This window comes from Lasioglossum baleicum, chromosome 6, assembly GCF_051020765.1.
Source record: "Lasioglossum baleicum chromosome 6, iyLasBale1, whole genome shotgun sequence".
Taxonomy (NCBI): Eukaryota; Metazoa; Arthropoda; class Insecta; order Hymenoptera; family Halictidae; genus Lasioglossum; species Lasioglossum baleicum.
Window position 1 is genome coordinate 7,811,269 of NC_134934.1, and position 18,938 is coordinate 7,830,206.

The window sequence follows — 18,938 nt, forward strand, 5'->3', positions numbered from 1 at the left end:
GAGTAATTGAACGACGATTTCGATACACTGGGTCAAACTAGACCCAGAGTGTTGAAATCACGGACGAGATCGTGTCCGGTCGAGAAACTTGCCCGCAACAGTAACAATTCATTTCCAAGCAGGGTTTCGTCGGGCTGCCGAGGAGACAGCTTTTATACCAGATAATTGGACCGATCAGCCAAGTTGATTTCACTTTCGCTCGAAACCTGGCCGCCTGATAGTGAGACGAATTTTTACGAAATCCTCGCGGTCGGCTTGCTCTTCCATGACGGAATCTCGCAGAACAGAATTTCGAAGAGTCGGGTGTACGAATTTGGAATGTATAATCCTCAAAATATAAAAATAGTCAAGTATAATATATAACGATTTGCAAGACCGGGGCTTTTGTTGCGCCCTGTACTTGCGGGGCACACGGAAGACGATAAGAGGCGAACCGATCGCGCCGTATGTAGATCGAGCAACACTCGTGTCGGGTTCGATCCACGGTTCGTATCGAAAGCGGAACGAGCCGAGAGAGACAGAGAAAGGGAAAGAGAGACGGGCGGACAAAGAAGAGGGAATGTAAACAGCATTGTAATACATTTGGGTAACAAGGCCGATGCAACAAGGCACAGCAACGGTGCAGCGTCCTTTTGCGAAATCGTTCGGGGCTGCGGATAGGATCAGCAATCCGTTCCCATCGGGTCACGGGGGAACGTGCACATCCGCCCGGCCGTCCACGTTCCGCGATTTCGCTGGCGAGAGCCTTTGATAGGCAGAACGATATTAAATTATACAACGGGTTGGGAAATAAACGGTTGCGTTTAGAAACGATCGAGCGAGCCACGACTCGCCGCGGCACGCTGTGCCGCAAACGCAGCAAACCATTCCTCCGCGAGATCTAACCGGGCCCAACACTTCCTGCGAATGCCCGGAGCCGAGACGATTACGCCTCATAACGCTCATACACCGTTTAATCGAATGTTGTTATTGCAACGAGATGGGAGGGATTACGTGTTGCACAGACACCGCCACCATTCTCTTCGCCTTCGAGACGAGCACGATGCGGTAGAATGCGCGGGTGCCAAAGGAATCCGACCTTCGATAGTGGTCGCAGTATATTTTTTTCACCGAGGTGGTGGAAGCGCGTATGACGAAGACGTTATCCGTGAGAACAGCTGATTGTGAGCGGGCCACGTGGCCGCGCAACGGGTATTGAAATCGATCGGATGCCTTGCACGCGACAAGCCTCCGACATACATAAATCCCGGATGAATTTGAATACGTGTACCGTAGGGAATGCGGCGGGCAACACAGGATTCTCTTGCACTACGTTGACTATTTCACAGTCTGCTCTTTCAACTTGATACTTGGGACATTGGATTCAAATATATTCCATGGAAATTTGCATGCTGTGTATATCATTTACAGCATCGATTATGAACTGAGAAAGCGTCGTCACGATGTCTAAGGTACGTTTCCATTTCAGAGTTTCTGTCGATATAGTTGCTCTCCAGAGTACTCTCAACTTGCGCGTGCATTTGGGAGTACTTCAGAAATATTTTTCTCTCGGAGAATGACGTTCTCGGAAAGTCCTCTCAGATATCTAGCCATTTGAATTTCATGCATGTAGCTATGTAGCAATTTTCAATTTTTGCAGACGAATTTTAAGAAAGTGGAGTGAGATAGAATTTTATTTCCAGTGGTAGAAACCTCTGCAGATCTGAAGTAAATAAAAATTGTACGAAATTCTGTCGAATTTTATATTCTACCCTTTTTTTTGAAAATTTTCAAAAACCACAAATGCATAAAGATACGCAGTCTAGCTATCAGAATACTTGTGAACAAAATGGATGCGCCAAAGTTTGCTGCAAGCGTTGCAATATACTTAATAAGGAGACAGAAACCGAGAAGGAGAAAATGCTGGACTGAACCATGGACAGTGCTTCCGGTTGGATCTAACTAATGTGTATGCTGTACAAACAATAACACTACTCCTGGAGTCTAATTTTTTCTATAATTGATTAATTGTTTTTTTAATAAAAATTGGAAAATCTTTAAATTGAGGATTCTCTGACTTCTACGTCGTATTCACATATGTGAATATATGTACATATATCATGGCAGAGATAACTAACCAGAAGAGACAAAGATAGTTGCTCGCCGAGGGAAAAATTTAACATGTCCATTTGCGAGTTTCAACTTACTGTTCGCTCTCCAAGAGTTTTTCGTGCGGTTCTCCGCTAATTTTACTCTCAGATGGACACGCAGCTTTAACATTTATCGACGGGAAACAAAAGAAGCGTGGCGCCTCTCGGCAATTTCCAACTGGATTTTTGGCAGAGGCCCGTGGGTCTGAAACGATTGAGGAACGCGGGACGGTGCGTTGTCCTGATCGAGCTGGTAGATCCTGCGGATCTGCGAATCCTAGGCGAATTGGCGCGTAGGCGATCCTTCGTATCACGGTCCGCGCGCCGCTATCGAGTTAATTTACGGCCGGGACGCGGTTTACGCCCCGTAATTTATCCGCCCCCGATCCAGACCGCGGTCCGCGAGCGGCGTCAAGGACTCTCGGCTGGAAATATTACCGAGATTACATTTGGGTGGCGCAGGGCGCGGCTCGAGGAAATCTCTCGGAACCGGTCCTATTTTTCACGTAGTACGAGTCGCGTCGGTGCCTCGATTTTCCGGCTGGGAATCCGCGTCGAGGATCGCTTGTTCGTCGAACGATCAACGGGACAGCCCTTTAACAGCGTGCTCGATCGTCCTTCGCATTCGCGATCTCGCCAAACGAGGATCCCACGTCCGTTTTATCCTCTCCTTATTCGTAACGCGTACCGTTCTCGTAACAATGTTGAATGTATATATATATATACACTATCATCCGCGTTCGCAAAAGAGCACATCTACTCGTTGCAGTTCCCTCTATCCGCTGCATCTTGGTCCGGCTAATCTTCCGCGAACGCTCGTTCCACGGGGCAAGTTATCTGTCTTTACGCATCTCGAGTCTGTTTTTCGCATTGCCTCGCGTAACGTTCCTTGCATTTTATATTTAATCCGCGAGGCAACCGACGATACACGCATTCCACCGCGTAATAAAGACGAACGCTGCTTTGAGACCATCTCTATCCGTTCAAGGTCCCTCCCAGAGAACTCGAAGACCTTCGGCCGCGCGCGCACGTTCAATTAGCGCGAGGATGAGCAATTTCGAAAACAGTTCCCTGTCGATTTGCTCGCGGGATCGCGGGCGGTTTCCATCGACCATTCTGCTCTCGAGGATCGAATCGATGCACGACGGGGAGGATCTGTCGCAACCGAGCAACACGGTGGGTGGTTCTCGCATGCGAAACGAGAGGTTTTGCGAAATCATGCTACGGTAGCCGCGCGTCGTCTAATCGAGGCAGCTCGATCAATTGACAGCCCTTCCTTGGGGAATCAAGGGACGTGGAATAAGACAGAACTTTTAGTCGGTTCCATTACGAACAATTGTTATTTAGTGGATTAAATCAAGTTCTCATCTTGATAAATTCAATAGCAATGGCGTTCAACGTATTAATACTTCTAGAATTTCTATGGTGACTTTCTTTCCGTATTTTATACATTGGCGGTACAATCGGAAGAAGAGTGCATAGTCGGCAGGTAGAGTGGAATCGAATTTGCTTACCCGAGGTTTCGTTTTCGGGAGAATCGCATTTCAAGATTCCGATCATGAGGCGCGTCTGATCATGACCGGCCTATTCTACTTACTGTCTGACTGTGAATTTTCAAAGCCGATTTTCTCGGAAGAAGAGTCTTGTTTGAAGTTTGATTCTACACTTTCGATTTGCTTCTTTCTCTACCGCCAGATCGGAAACACCTTGTACATAATTACCGATTCTGAAAAGCTTTATGCTCGCTGTAAAGCAAATGGGGAATTGACGTTGCTTCATTGTGTCAGCTTTGTCCCAGCGGATTGTTAAATATCGCGACGGTGAGGCGAGCGAAATTCCCTTAAACGGACCGGGGGCTCTATTCAAAGCGATATCAAGTATTCCCGACGCCTCTCGATAAGAGCCGCTAACGAGCAGCGGATTTTTCCGAAAGCGGTTCCAAGCGAATTAAGCCGATCCGGCCGTTCGAGGAAGCGTTTTAGAGCATGTCACCGTATTTGGGGCCCACCGAGAAGAGAACCGCGCCGTGCTGTGTCGAGAGAAAGAGAAAAAACGAGGGGCCCGCCGCGCACCCTTGGGGCACACCCTCGGGGACCACAGGCGATTTGCTTGGTTTCCGCGTGTACCAGTTATCCAACGACCCGACGCGTTACGTAAACTGACATTTCAGCGGCTAATGTGAACTAGCAGGCCAGCGAATTAACCGGCGAGTCAGCGACTCCGATCCCGAGTTCAGTGACAAAATCACTGTTTCGACGACTTCTGCTTGCGCAATCTCCGATCCGGATAACGAGCATCGTTTTGTACGAGAGCGCCGCGGAATGCGCCGCGGCTAATCGCTTATGCTAATTCGCCCGCTATTCCTTCACCGGAGTGCAAATCGCTTCTTCGAACAGTTTTTAGACCCTACTCGCGCCACCGCGCCATTTCTTTCCAAGGTTCGCGCAAAGAGGCGTGTAAAATATCAGGCGCGCGCGACGTTACGCAATCCGCGAATTATTCGAGACATTTAAACACGCCGTTCACCGCTGCGATCGATTTTCCTCTTCGACCTTCGAACGACTCGAGCGATTCAAAGACGACCCTCCCTGATCGCGTAATTTCGATTTCGCGTCGTGGCGGTGCACTTAACGAACATAACATGGAATAACTTGTGACAGTTTTTGCGTGCGCGACTCTCGTGACACGTGTGAACACTCGGGATAGTTGTATCGATCACAAGAAACAGCAACGACACAGACCTTCCTTTTTTCCCTGAACAATCTGAATAAGCTGAAGATAATATCTCGGAAGTCTTAAACTCTTTTAATGATATGTTTTAAATTGCACCAAGTCGTTTTTGTCATAAACGCATACAGTCCGCGAACAAGTGTACATACTTCTGCGAGTTGCTCGCAAGAAAACGTAGCGAGTTACTTTCCAGTGTGTATTCGCGCTGCAGTTAGACTCTTTTTGTCCGGTGGACAAACGAGTACCGGCGGCGTTGATCAAAGATGAATACTAAAGGGATCGCGGGCTGAGTCGAAAAAGGACATTGCACGGTTGGGTAATCGGTCCCGTTCGGACATCGAAAACCGGACAAAGCGAAAACGCCGTTGTGCCGAGCGGTTTGCGCGCGAAACGTACTGCGGACAATCGAGGCCGCGCGGCGTGCATGAAAAGGGAAAAACGAGTCGGTGAAAATGTCACGCTTATGCATTCGGTGACGCAACGGCGGCGGCGAAGTATATACAGCGATTTTGAGAACTCGTTTGAGAGCGGCGATCGCTCGCGGTGCAAACGAAAGTTTCCATGTAGGCAGCAGAGTGTACGAACGTAAAGAACGAAGAGAAACAGGTGGGGAGAAAAATATTGAGAGCACTCACCCACTCTGGACGTGACCGCCAGCAGGAGCAAAAAGCTGTTCACGATGATCATGATTGTTCCTCTTCTGGCTAGAATCGCACCGACTCGACGGGTCTTGTTGTACCGATGCGACGATGAAAATGTTCCGATCGAAGGTGCCGGCTCTGGTCTAGTCGTCGACGGTTGAAGGGCAGCAGGGTGAAGGGCGCGCGGCGCACATACGCATAAGCGTGAACCAACGGAACCGACGAACCCTTCGTTTGTTGTTCCTCGATTGAGCTTTGCTACCGAGCCCGATCCCGGCCCAGCGAACACTGACGACGGACTCTCCTGTTCGCGGCCTCCTGTTCACGCCTTCTCTTCGGGATCAGCTCGCCGGCGAATTCGGGGAAAATCCAACGAGAAAAGCAGCGTCAGAACGGGGAAGGACGGTTAGACAGAGTAGCAGCAGCAGCAGCCTCGGATGTTAGCGCCGTTCAAAGCCGCGAGAGCTCCATCGACGTCGCAAAACATATGCTACGGTCACGAAGAGAGAAAGGTGACTGGGTATACGCAAGGCGTGCTCAATACCTCCTGTCTTCTTGGCATAGTCACCTTTCTAGCAAACCAGCAACAAAGAAGAAGGGAGTGTTGGCTCGGTATACCTCGCGGCCACCACCATTCTCGCGTTCCCCGATCACCGAACGGTGGTGGTGGTCCCGGCTGCCTAATGGTGGTGGTTCTTGTTACCGATGGTGGTGGTAGCAATCGTGTGCACCGATCCGCTCGCCTTCCACCGACCAAATCCGCCTTCCTTCGATCAAACTTTTTCCAGTTTCCCGTTTCTCGTATCGGTAACCCTGAAACCGTTCTCGGCTTACGCCTCGCCTCTCTTTGCCTCACCTCGCCTCGCACTAACCGGAGGAAAGCCCCCGCTCCCCCTCTGCCTCTGCGAACCAAACACATCCGAAGGGTTAGTTGTCGTCGTCTATGATAAAAGCCTCGTAAAATACGCTGAATTATGCCCAACCTATTCCCTTCAAGAGTCTCCTAACAGCTGTACTCCGCGTTCAAACGAGCCACGACGTTTCGTAAAGTAGACGTTCTACGTATGCGGTGCTGCAGGGTCGTCCTGTTTACTACACGGCGAATCGGAAAATATGGTTGAATGCCTTCGTCACACAAACGGATTATGTCCCAGGTTTGTATAAAAACTTTATTTTTTTTTTGTTTCTTCGGCCATATAAAATCATCAATATTTGTTCAAATACACGTTAGTCTGACGCAACATGATTATACATCGACGATCAGCTTCGAACGAATGAAAAACCATAGATTCGTTAAGTAATATCCAACTGTCTATGCTTAACGTTTAAAATACCATTCTGTTCGAATCAGGGAGCCAAATCACCCCGAGCATGTTAAATTCACGGCAATCCTTTGCAATCCTTTTTCTCCGAAAAATTTTGAATATTGCCTTCGTTATGATAGCCTCGAGGTACAGACATTTTGTAAAAAGACGAGAGAACGTAAATAATCTGTAAAGTTTAACGATAAAAGCCATACGCCAAGTTCTCTTTATTGTTCTTTCATAGGAAAAGATCGCAGGAGATTGCACGGATCGAACGCGAGATGGCCCAACCCCTTGAGTCGTACGATTTGGTACCCTTCTCTTTCTCTTCTTTCGCGCGCGTAATACCTTTGTTCGGAGGAGAAGCGTTCTTCGGTTTTGCACAGTCCCGTACCTAATTAAATTCGTGGTGGCGAAGAATACGCAGGAAAAAAGAGAGGCAAGCGCGCTGCGTTGCGTTGCGTTCCGTATCGATGTTCGCTGGTCGTGAATAAAAAATATCGCACGGTGGACAGTGAAAAAATAATTATATACATGACCCCTCGCGTTCCAGCGGGGGTAAAACATTCGATTGAAAAAGAGAGCGATTCTTCGTTCCTGCTGACCCTTCGGACATGATACGAAATCGGGGGTACGATAAAAAATAGAAGATTTCACGTAACATCGATTATATTATTGGGTGTGCGGAAAGAAAGTCGGCCGCGCCGGAACCGCGATTTCAACACAGAAACCGTTTCGGTCGTCTACGAGTATTCGTACAGGTGAGCAACAGAGTTTTTCCAAGCGTGAGCTACAGCTACCAAGTTTGCATTAACCCTTTCCGGTCCTAACTTTTGCACCAATATAGTTACTTCACTGATTTACGATAGATTCATCGTTAATCATTTATAATAACAATTGTAGTATTTCTCAGCTGTTCTACATGAATATAACTGCATTGATGATAAAGCAAGTTCTGAAATAAAACAGAAAAAACACTTCGGATCGCAAAGGGTTAAGATCGTGTGGATAATATAACGGTAATGATTTGGAAGATCAGAGTTGTAATCTAACAGAGAAAACGTAAGCCGACCTTCTTTTCGTACAGTCGATAAAAACGCGGCTCGCGCGGGCCGCCGAAAATGCCGTTGACGAAATTACAAAGTCCTTTTGAATCCTTTCTCCGATGATTACGAATATATCACATGATAATTACGAACGTATCACATACACGCGTATATATATGTACATCACCGTGCTGTTTGGTTGCGGGGAACACAAACGTACGATGCATCGAGTTTACCTAGGCGAATCATTTGCTTTCCCTTCGGCCGTACCAATGTAAATGAACGTGAACGACTAGACGTACTTGCGATATTGTCACAAGTAATTTCTGACTTCCTCTTAAAGGTCTCCCGAGAGCTCGTTAAAATGCGAAACGGAACCGACGAAATCTACAAGATCGATCGCGGTGCACGCGCGTTCCAACGGAACGGAACGCGAGAGAGAGAGAGAGAGCGAACAGAACAAGATCAACGCGAACGGAACCGCGTCGAGTGCAGCGATACGTAAAACCTTGGAATACCTTCTACGTACATGATTACAACTTACGAATAGTATGTGCCCCGAATACATGGCGAAACTACGCATGGCACGACGCACGCACGTCGGAGAAACAAACGAGACATCTGCGACGAGTGGACCCGCGTTTACCGCAAACCAGACGAACCTCTTTTTCGCTCTTTCCAAAACTCGCGCGTCCAATAATACCACTTTACCTACCGGAAGACTATCGTTTAGATTCTCAACGACTCAAACAAACGGGTCAACTATATTTCCCCGAACGACTTGCTGCCACAGAAAAATACACTGAGCAATCCTTGGCACTCGATCGTTGATTTTCAACAGAGCATTAACACACTCGCACCGGGTCAGACACAGTTCCTAAACGCTTCACAAAGTCACTTTAAAGAAACTACTGCAACTTTTGGAACGTCTATTATAACATATCTCTAGATAAATCGAACAATGAATTATAAGACAGAAGTTTGAAGGATCTAAAAGCGCATATACGTGCGTCATCCGGTACGAATGCGTTAATTAGTCGTCGATAGGTAAAGCGATACTACCCCTCGCAAAAAGCATTCGATCGAGTAGACCAACCTTTCGTCGTTATAACCATTCATAAATTTAACGTGGAAAACATTCTCGTTAACGATAAAGATAAATACAATGATAAAACTCGTTATATATAATAAAATATATTATAATTAAAACAATTTCATAAGGTACAGGGTGAGAAGCATTAAAAATGGTTCTAACGTTTAGTCATGCTACTCTCTTTATAATTCCCTTAGCGATAGACAGTGAATTGTTACGTGCACTATTTTTCGCGGCTAATACTTTCCCTAGCGGAAGCCGGTCGATATTTTGTGATATTTTGATTTATAATATTTTGGAAATATTATAAATTGTATGGAATTTTTCTTGGTTCTCGAATTGAATTGTTATCAAACAATTAATTGGAAAGCCCTCCGCCGCGCCTGCGAGTAAAGCGTCAGCGTGCGCGCAAATAATTCCGTCGACGAATAACAATTCATGACTGCGATCGAATATTTTCTGGCAGGGGTAGCGTTAGTAACCGGGTATGCGTGTCTTATGCTACGAAATATTTCAAACTGTACAATCAGCGTAATCAAGAGAGTGTAAAAGTCGACGTGGAAAGTATAAAGAAACGATCCTCGAAAGCTCTCAGACGATAGTACAGGATAGCGAGCCGAGCTTCATCGATTTTTCTTTCGTTTTTCGCGCGAACTGGTATCTCTGTCCCTGAGACTTGTACAAAATATCCGTTTCAACGACAGAGACAAAGTAAGCGTCCGGTGGAATTTTTGAATAGCTTCAAAAGACCGGTTTTTCCAAAAACACGCTCGAACAACTCGGACAACATTTTTTGTTTATTTGTTCGTTTTTATACTTTGCTCGTTATGCTCTTCTTTTTTTTTATTTAATAACTATGGAACGATTCGTATGTACATCAATTGAACACGGCGATCACGCGACCAAACATCGCGCGCCTGATTCGAATTCGAACAATATCGTAAGGTATCCTATCAATATTTTGTACAAAATTCATTTGCGAATACGTAAAAGCGCCGGGACGTCGCCATTCTATGCGAATGAAAGACCATCTTGATTCGCTGCCCGACAACTCTCTAAACCTTACAACGCTGCCAAAGTGTTCCCTATACATTTGGAATTAGCTACCCGCGTTAGCGCGCAGGCGAGCGAGCGAGCGAGCGAGCGAGTGCTCCGCTCTAACAGCAATCATTGAGCCGCTATCATGTCGAAATGCTCGAGACAATCGTCCTCGTTCTCGAGGGTGGATAACTGCGTAACTGATAAAATATCTTGTATAATTCTAATTACTAACTAATTCAATTTGCCTATACTTCTTGCGCAAGTTGCTTACAGAGTCTTTAAACAGAACAGGGTCGAGCCTCATATTGGATCGTAACAACGGCATGTAGCCGAAAACGGCCACGAACGTATTCATGCACGTCTGCCGTTGTATAAAATGATCTGGATCGTTCCAGGGAGATCTGAAAATCACAATACTGATAATCCTCCAATCCTTAATTCGAAAGCGTTCACTGCCATAACCAAGCAAAATAACTCTCCATGCTCAATTCTTCACAGATTTTACGTTCATTCAGTTTTTTTATGCGATTAAAAATTCTACCCAGTCACGTTTCAAGTGTTTTCGTATTTAGTTTTGTTGTGAACGATCAACGTATTGACGTTGACGAATATATTTGAAACAATAATTTCAATAGACTCGAGATAATCTTCCGAGTGCAAGGAGTGAAATAACTGCCGATAGGCTATGCGTGAAACAGCTAGGAAATGAACAGAAACAACATACCTAATTCCAGCCACTGTAGTATCTTTATACAATTTCCGTTGCGTCACTTTGATCGGTGGTCTCCGAGTGACGTGACTTACTAAAAAATTCATAAGTATGTCCTCGCAGTTCTGCGACTGCTCGACAGTCTTGTGAAGCGTCGAGCTCAGCAATTCGGTGTACAACGTATTGTAATAACGATGGTAAAAAGCGGCACCAGTTAGTATTATACTATAATCGTTCGTCCACTTGCTTGTGTAGCCCCACGACCGCTACCAAAGGGGGAAAAGATAAAGTACATAGGTGCTGCACAGCGGTAACAAATGATAGCGACCGATGTCTTTAGAGCTTTCGTTACCTTTGAGTCGTCCCAGTAATGCGATCTGGCTGGGTAGCCGACGATTCGATCGGGAAACGATTTCCAAACCGTAAATGCAAAATCAATTTCGTCAGTGTTGAGTGTGGCATCTTCGTCTAGCGATAATATAGCACTAGTTTTGATTAACGGATGAGGATAGAAACGTTGGGATATACCGTCGACCGTGACGATGTGTATCGTCGCTTTGATCCCTTGCCAACGCGGCCTCCTCGGTAGCGGAATATCCGAATTCCACATTAATATAATCTAAAACGAGATACCAAATAATTCAAATGACCGAAGCGAGACGATTCAATGAAATTCTGCTTATGTTACTCACCCTATCTAGGTATTTGCTTTTCGCGACGCTTTTAAGCAGACGATAAAGTACGGCAGTAGACCCTAACTGCGAGTAAATGATGGCAGTAAAAGTGTTACCCGGATTGCTCTTCGAAAACGGAAGTTCCTGCTGACTGTCGGCAAATTGCGGTAATATCGCTAATGCGCCAGGACTAGTATTCCAAACGAGTTTCTCTCGAGTACCTTCCCATGGCAAACGTTCCCGTATGTTCTGAAAAAGATAATTGGCTGATAACTCGACGACCTACATGCAAGTATCGGCGAACGTTTAATCATCTCAATTGACCCAATTAAATAAAACACTTGAAGCGTTCTCCGCTTTGATGTTTATTCAATTCTGATAGCACCATGCGCTCAATTGTTGTTAAGCTGCTCGACATGAATACCAAAAGAGTTAATCACCTCGAACACGGTAAATACAATTTTTTCTATCGATGAGAAGTATCTCTCCCAAAGGAATTGTGTCTGCTGCCGTAATTTAAGTATCTGTACATTGGACACAGATCGCACTATATCTGGAATCTGGAAATATAAAAACAGAAAATGCCACTTGTCCGTTTCTTTTTATAATCGTATAATATATGTATTTCGCTTACTTGAAGTAGCAGTCTTTCGTCAGAAAATATAGCGGCTTGCGTCCAATCAATGCGTTCGTGAAAAGGAAGCGCCCAGCCATTGCTTAGAATAACTGGAATGCACCCAGCCCTTAAAGCTTCTAAAAAACGAAAACTACCGAGTCTCCTTCCTCGTGGTACCAGGCAAAAGGTAGCGTTCATCAACAATATTTCATAATCGTACCTAACAAGGCGAACAATGCAATCAGGTTTTTCCAACAAGTACAATAAATGTGAATCTAGAAAAGGTTCGTACTAACATATCGTATTCCTGATTATCCTGTTGACAATGTTCGTCTTGGAATTCTCTCCATGCTTTGCCGTGTCGGCAGGTCGTGACAAATACCAAGTCCTTGCCGTTGTGCAAATGATAGAGAGTGTTTCTGGTCTCGGACCCTATACCGTGCACGTATCTTTTTCCCTTGAAAGCCGCGACGTATTTCTTGTTATTTGGAAAGTTGTTCTCCGGTGCTTGACCCGGCTCACCGCCGCGTTCCGGATGTTGTTTGCCAAACAACGGTATCGACACGTCGAAGTTCGGTCTGTGCCTGAAGATGGACATACTGGCTTTTGCGAGCATGGCAAAACCTAGATCGAAGGTCAGAGAATCCTCCGCGTAGTCGGGCCATGTCCCAGAATATAAATTAAATATCAAATGATTTCTGCCGTTGTTCCAGTAAGGTAAACGCAACAATTTCGCAGGAAGATTGTGTACAAATTCCGTCGATAACGGGTCTCTGTCCAATGTATCCAGAGCTAACACAAATATACATGCTCTAGTCGGGTCTGACGTGTAGTATCTCGATTCCGTGATAACGTTTAAAATTTTTTGGTATAGCGGGCTTATCACATCCTCGATCGGATACACGTACACGGTGAAACCATTCTTGCATCTGGTGTAGTCGAAGCAAGTCTCCATACGACATTGTTTGGTGCGTTGCGACATAAGAGAATATCCATTTGATGTCCTTAAATCCTTGTCGTAGTACTCCTCGTTTATACTTAAATATGAAGGCAATCGCTCGTAAGGCAACTGAGATCTGCCTGTCAGCTTTTCGCTTTTTAACCGGTATCCGCCGAAGTAACAGTAACCAAGAAACGCGCATGTTACGAATAATAATAAATAGCGCTTCTTGGCTTGCATTTTCTATGCAATCAGGTTATACACAAATATATACCAACGCTACACATTATTTCTCATGCGTTTACAGGGCATGCATTCGATCGTAAATGCATCGTTAAGAATTTCCTGGTTGTTCGCTTTCAGAGACGGAGAAATCAAAACTTACTCCCAAATGGAATTGATTTCATTCCTAAAAATTGCTGAAACAAAATAAACATCAAGTTTCAGTATCCATCAGATTAACAAATTAGGAGAGCAACTTTTTGTGGTTGGAGGGCAAAACAGTGCAAAGTATATGTCTAGTAAACTTTGGACTTTACCTTCCTTGCATGCTGGTTCTCAAAAAATAAAAGTAATTTCAATGCGTTTTCAAAAAATAAAAGTAATTTCAATGCGTTTTCAAAAAATAAAAGTAATTTCAATGCAAAGTATGAATTGAATTATTTGTAAAAGTTGACTCTTATAATGTTTCACCTGATAACCACCAATATCCACGCGATTATCGCGCTAACATCCCGTTGAATCACTCAATGTCACTATAATTTCTTTATTAACTGTACGATAACCGAATCACAGAAATAATAACGATAAGAGGCCAGATAAATTTCGAAAGTGTTCAGTTACCTTCGAATTTGGCTGACTCGATATTGCCAATGAACAGGAACGTTTCAAGCGGTTCGATCATTATAAAACACATGACAAAAGACGTAACACATCCACGAGGAGGTTGACTTCTATATTTCTATCGATACGGTTACATGTTACATTAGGACTTACAACATGTCAAAACCTAAATGACAGATTGTAAACGGTCGATGGACGCCTGTCGAGGGAAGTTAACCTATACGCGACTTATCTCGGACGTTGCACAACGGAGCAAACAACATCGGACATGTCGAACTCGAAGTTAAAGTTCGATGAGACGGGGACGAACGATGGCTCATACTTGTTCAGGACAATATTTTTTCCCGATCGGAACACCGCACAGCGAACCAACTTTTTCCGTTTAGGTTAGTTCTGACGTACATCGGATTCGCAGAACTCGCCGGCGTTATTACGCCCATACGCATTTTCAGTCGGCGTGACCACACGCGCGTGACATCGATCGGTAAACGCCTCCAAGTGCAAAATCATTGCACGCAGCGCATTAAATAATTGGTTTAAAAAGCAACGCGAGTTATGCAATGACGTTGGAACGATTAGACTACCAAATCGCTTATTGGTTACTTCATGCCAACCTCTCGACTCTCGAGGGACGTTTCGTGCGCTTTTGTGTCTGTGCGACGTGCGACGACACAGACTCCCTGCATGAGCCACCGTCGTGTGTGCGCCCACACACTTCTGCAAATCTAAACAAAACTACCGATCAAGGTTATTCTGCTACCTAGCGGTCGACCGATAAAGCTTCCGAGCCGTTTCTCCCGCTTCGATTAAATTTATTAAAAGCACACACATTTTTTTTATTGCAAATCAATACTCTAAAAGGAAGCCGCGTAGCTTACCACGAGCCTTACGCGATATTGGTTCTATATCGAGCGTGTTATCGCCTTTTCTTCGATGATGTCTTTATCAAACTGAACCTTTCAACTTTCAACGCGTCTATCAAACGAAATGTGCTTTGCAGCGAATACACTCACTTTGTATCCTCTTCTTTCGTGAACCTGAGATTTTTATTCAACAATTTTTTTGCAGGAATACAAAATTTGTAATAAATAAAAGACACAGGTTTTGTTTCGATTTTAAAACTGAGAAAATTCCTGATATGTCTCTGCTGTTCAAAGCACCTTCTTCCACGAGAACGTTCTTCATACTGATTGATACTGATTCGCTCGTTACAGCAAATTGATGATGTGCTGTTTACGCTGTAAATATTATCTCGCTATTATAAAAACGCGGCGACTTCACCTTGATCGCTGATCTCATGACCGTTTTTCTGCGAATATCCATGCTGCGCTTTCTACGAGAAGCGTTTTTCTATGTAGATTTGCAGTCGACTAGAAATTGCGCAATCTTTAAGAAAAACGATTGCATACGTTTACCACCTGTTAACCGGAAAGGATCAGTTAATTTGTCAATCATGTTCAACCCATTTCTGTAATTCTCTTCTTTATGTAACCAAAGACAGTTCCACCAAACTACAACGTTTAAAATAGTTACAATAGCATTATGTTCGTTAATCGGGAACGAATCGTGCCCAAGCATAATAATGCTTGAATGTCGAATCTATTTAATTTTTTGCAATAGACGAATCGCTCGTGTATACATTATTTATGGTAACGTATTATAAAATTTTTTTCAGTAATGCATCAAAGAGGTGGCAGAAACGTTCTATGAATAGGTTACAGCGTTCATAAAAAGTATAATGTATTCTTTAGCAATCATATGCCTCATTATAGCTTAGAAACTTACTAACAAGTTGACACAATCTGTCATTAATGTCACGGTATTTATGGAGTAAAAATAGACTATTTACATACAGAATTTTCCAACATCTAGTTGTGTAATCTATAAAATCTAATATATATATTTATCATTTAATAAGATATATATATGTGTCATTTACACTTCCTTCTCGAGTACAATATGATCTAGAGCATTGTTGTTGGATTTTATGTTACTAAATACATCTGTTATTTCAGTTTCTCCATCATAAATCTTTAGAGGACCACGTCTTATCTTTACTCTTTTTCTAGTGTCAGGATTAAATCTCAATTTCTTTCCTCCCAAGATCGGTCGTGGTCTAAGCTTTCTCAAGTATTCTGCTGCTATCTGAGCACTTTCCATTTTAATCATCGCGCACCTGAACATGTAATTAAAAAGTCGTATACTGTTCTTGTAAATAAATCTTTTGTTATAATATAGATGTAAAACAGGGGATACCTGGATTTCTTTGAAGTAGCGCTCAACAATTTACCAGAGACACTTCCAGGTATAGCTGCCTTTAAGTCTTGGAGCTTGGTTCCAGGTTTGATATTCGATACGAACAACCTGTAAGAAAAAGATCATTTTTAATGCATTCAAAAAATCAGAAACAACAATAGAAACGCGGAAATAGTTACGTTTTCGTCACTATCGTTTCTGCTTTTATTTCAGGTATAACTATTTTCTTTTTCGACAGCTTCGGATGGTCCGTCTCAGTTTTTATTATCGCGGGTGCTACAACCACGCGTTTACCATTTATTTTTTTATTTTTTACAGCTTTCAAATTTTTCAATTGCTCATCGACTGTAGGAAATATTACGTAGCAATGTCTGGTAGATTGTCGACAAAGCTGCACTTTGAATTCACCGGTAAATAACTTTGCTACATCTTGTTCCGTTCGTATCACGTGTGGCAGACGAACATAAAGGGTTCTCTGTTTCACCCGTTGTTTCGCCTGGAATTTCTTCAACCGCATTTTTCAATATTCAACTGAACTTTTCCTTCTCTATAGTCACGTTTTAATTTTCAAACGACATCGAGAATGTTCGCATTTTAACAAAGTACCTATATATGTTGACACGGTAACGTTTGAGGTTATATTTATATTCGCGTTGCTAAAAAGCTATGTAAATACAAGACGCGTCACGCGTGCACTTTTTCACGTATACGATCGAGATTTCAGAATCATAAACTATTATATGTATAGTAGGCACGACACCTACCCTTCACTTTTCATCTTGGTGTCTCCAAATTGGAACACTGGAACACCTTGAAATCCTATATATATATCAATATATATATATATATATATATATATACACATACATACAGAGAACATTCCTTTTTCTGGATATTATATTATATGTATACAGGATATACCAAAAATGTAGTATACTTTTAAAAAAGGTGAATCCTAGGAAAACACGGACCAATCAGAGCACGGGAACGGCGGACAGATTCCGACTCGGCCAATGCCAACGGCAACACCAGGGTTGGCGCGAGTCATTGTAGCCGCACTCTAATTGGTCTCTGTGTTTTTCTTTATGAAGCCGTGGAGATCATTTTCACAAAGGAAAATGATATGTACATCGAATGACCTCACGAATCACCCCTTGCAAAAAAGTACAACTATTGTGGGGCATCTTGTATACATATATATATACTTTTGCTACAATTGAAAAAACCGGTCTTGAGAGTTTCGCCTTTATAAGAATATTCCGTGGCGGAGGTTCTTTGAACGAGTCGGCGAACGACGAGCGCTGATTGGCCGGTGGCAACCTGTAAAGGTCAAAAAGGACAAGTTCTACGAACACTCCCGGTGTCGTAGCGGCGATAACGGTTTAACCAATTGTCGCTCGATTCTTCCGGTTTGAAAAATGCCGATTGGTTTGCGGCGCGTGTATCGTTGCACTGGACCATCACTGGACGCGAACGGAAGCGACATCTGGTCGGTGTCGGTCACCAGCTAAAAACGTTTCTCCCGTAAGAAGTCACGGATAGCCGTCTGAAATCAACAACCGGTGCAGGTGAACGAGAGTGAAGTGACGCGGTTATGTACGCAAAACAATCGCGTCGAACGCGCAAAACTTCCTGAAACATGTAAGGAGTTGTTACCTGTCAGTGCCGACGTCGCCTTCAAATTTTCCGTTCCTTTTTGTTCCTTCGTTAGCATCGAAAACGAAAAACCGTCCGCTCGGTTTCTGGCTGCGAGAATTTCACAAATCGATATTTATCTCATCGGTGACGTACAGTTTTTTGGAGTGCCGAAGCCAAACACGAGTCGACGCACGACGATGAGCGCGAACAATGTGCAGGCGATGTTCGCGTGCTCCAGATGCTTTTCGAGGCATCCGTTCGAGGAGCTATCCCCGGGACAGCAGTTGTGCAAGGTATCGTTTCCCGTGTTTTTCCCCAACCGAGAAATTTTCTTTACACGATACACCAACAGTTTCCCCCGCGAGCGTCGTTTCTCTCGCTCGCGAGACACCACGCTAATAATAGAACTTTCAATTGAAACGCGCGTTTCGCCCGTAACCGATGCTCTTTCCGTCACGTTCGAAACTCTGAAAAAGAAATTAGTCCTGGGAATTCTTATTAATCGCCGGACCGAGCATGGAACGTACATTCCGGGACTAATTTGCAGGAACCGGAAATTCGTTCGCTTTGTGAACGCGTCGCGTACTCCGCTCGAATTTTGTGCATCTCACACACAAGTATCGTTTTCATTTAATTCGCTGTAGAGATTTATGTCTACACTACAAGCACGTAAATTCTGTAGTCTGTTCATTGTTTACATACACTCTCTGTCACAATTAAATTTCTCAAACACGGTTTTCTCGATCTATCTTCCTTTTCGCTATGCATTTTGTATAATAGCACGCACACACTGTGCGAACACCGAGATTTTTATGTGTACATTTTCTTTAGAAACTTTCTCTATATTGTGTTGCTTATTTAGGAGTGCAGAGGTGCATTTCCAGTGGTGAAATGTACGTATTGTAGGTCAGAATTCCAGCAAACAATGTAAGCACTCTTTTAACTTTTGCTTTGTATTTATTACAATCGGATCGGTGCGTTAGCCTCGAATAACTTTGTTTCTCTTTTTGCAGAAAGGGTAATACCAGCACTATATGTAAAAAATGCGAGCAGAACGTGAAATCCTACGGTAAGCCATCGGCCTGCGAATACTGCAACACGATAGCTGCGTTTATTGGCAGCAAATGCCAACGATGTACCAATTCCGAGAAACGTTATGGACCACCGGTTACTTGCGAGCAATGCAAACAGAAGTGTGCCTTTGATAGACAGGACGAAGATAAAAAGGTGATGCGAAAGAAAGCAATAATCTCTATTCACTTATCTAAGATAACTGAG

At 43.9% G+C, this 18,938-nt stretch overlaps 3 protein-coding genes across 9 annotated transcripts in view; 1 reads left to right on the forward strand and 2 right to left on the reverse strand.

The window, feature by feature from the left end:
- The window catches only part of Cda5 (Chitin deacetylase-like 5), a 91,719-nt gene extending 85,718 nt beyond the window's left edge, over positions 1-6,001 (reverse strand). For all 3 annotated transcript variants that reach the window (XM_076425383.1, XM_076425381.1, XM_076425382.1), the window contains exon 1: positions 5,495-6,001. In XM_076425383.1, the coding sequence (XP_076281498.1) occupies positions 5,495-5,546 (52 nt within the window). In that variant the 5' untranslated portion in view covers positions 5,547-6,001. The remainder of the gene's footprint in view (positions 1-5,494) is intronic.
- A 179-nt stretch (positions 6,002-6,180) lies between these two features.
- Ttv (exostosin glycosyltransferase 1 ttv) lies at positions 6,181-15,693 on the reverse strand. Of its 4 annotated transcripts, none has more exons than XM_076425386.1 (9): positions 14,780-15,693; positions 12,280-13,342; positions 12,002-12,203; positions 11,808-11,927; positions 11,386-11,616; positions 11,046-11,312; positions 10,709-10,959; positions 10,256-10,385; positions 6,181-6,402 (listed from the first exon to the last, which is right to left on the reverse strand). In XM_076425386.1, the coding sequence occupies exons 2-9, from the start codon at positions 13,161-13,163 to the stop codon at positions 6,331-6,333; spliced, it is 2,157 nt and encodes a 718-aa protein (XP_076281501.1). In that variant the 5' UTR covers positions 13,164-13,342; positions 14,780-15,693; the 3' UTR covers positions 6,181-6,330. The 4 variants fall into 4 exon arrangements, with proteins under 4 accessions (XP_076281501.1, XP_076281499.1, XP_076281502.1 ...); XM_076425384.1 differs by lacking the exon at positions 14,780-15,693 and adding an exon at positions 13,767-14,674; XM_076425387.1 differs by lacking the exon at positions 14,780-15,693 and adding an exon at positions 13,617-13,760.
- A 1,664-nt stretch (positions 15,694-17,357) lies between these two features.
- The window catches only part of LOC143209588 (protein FAM76A), a 78,117-nt gene continuing 76,536 nt past the window's right edge, over positions 17,358-18,938 (forward strand). Inside the window, exons 1-4 of one of the 2 annotated variants that reach the window (XM_076425428.1) lie at positions 17,361-17,663; positions 17,734-17,953; positions 18,523-18,587; positions 18,674-18,887. In XM_076425428.1, coding sequence (XP_076281543.1) covers positions 17,858-17,953; positions 18,523-18,587; positions 18,674-18,887 — 375 coding nt within the window. In that variant the 5' untranslated portion in view covers positions 17,361-17,663; positions 17,734-17,857. Of the gene's footprint in view, positions 17,954-18,522; positions 18,588-18,673; positions 18,888-18,938 lie in introns of both variants that reach the window. The other variant, XR_013009108.1, reaches the window with a different exon arrangement.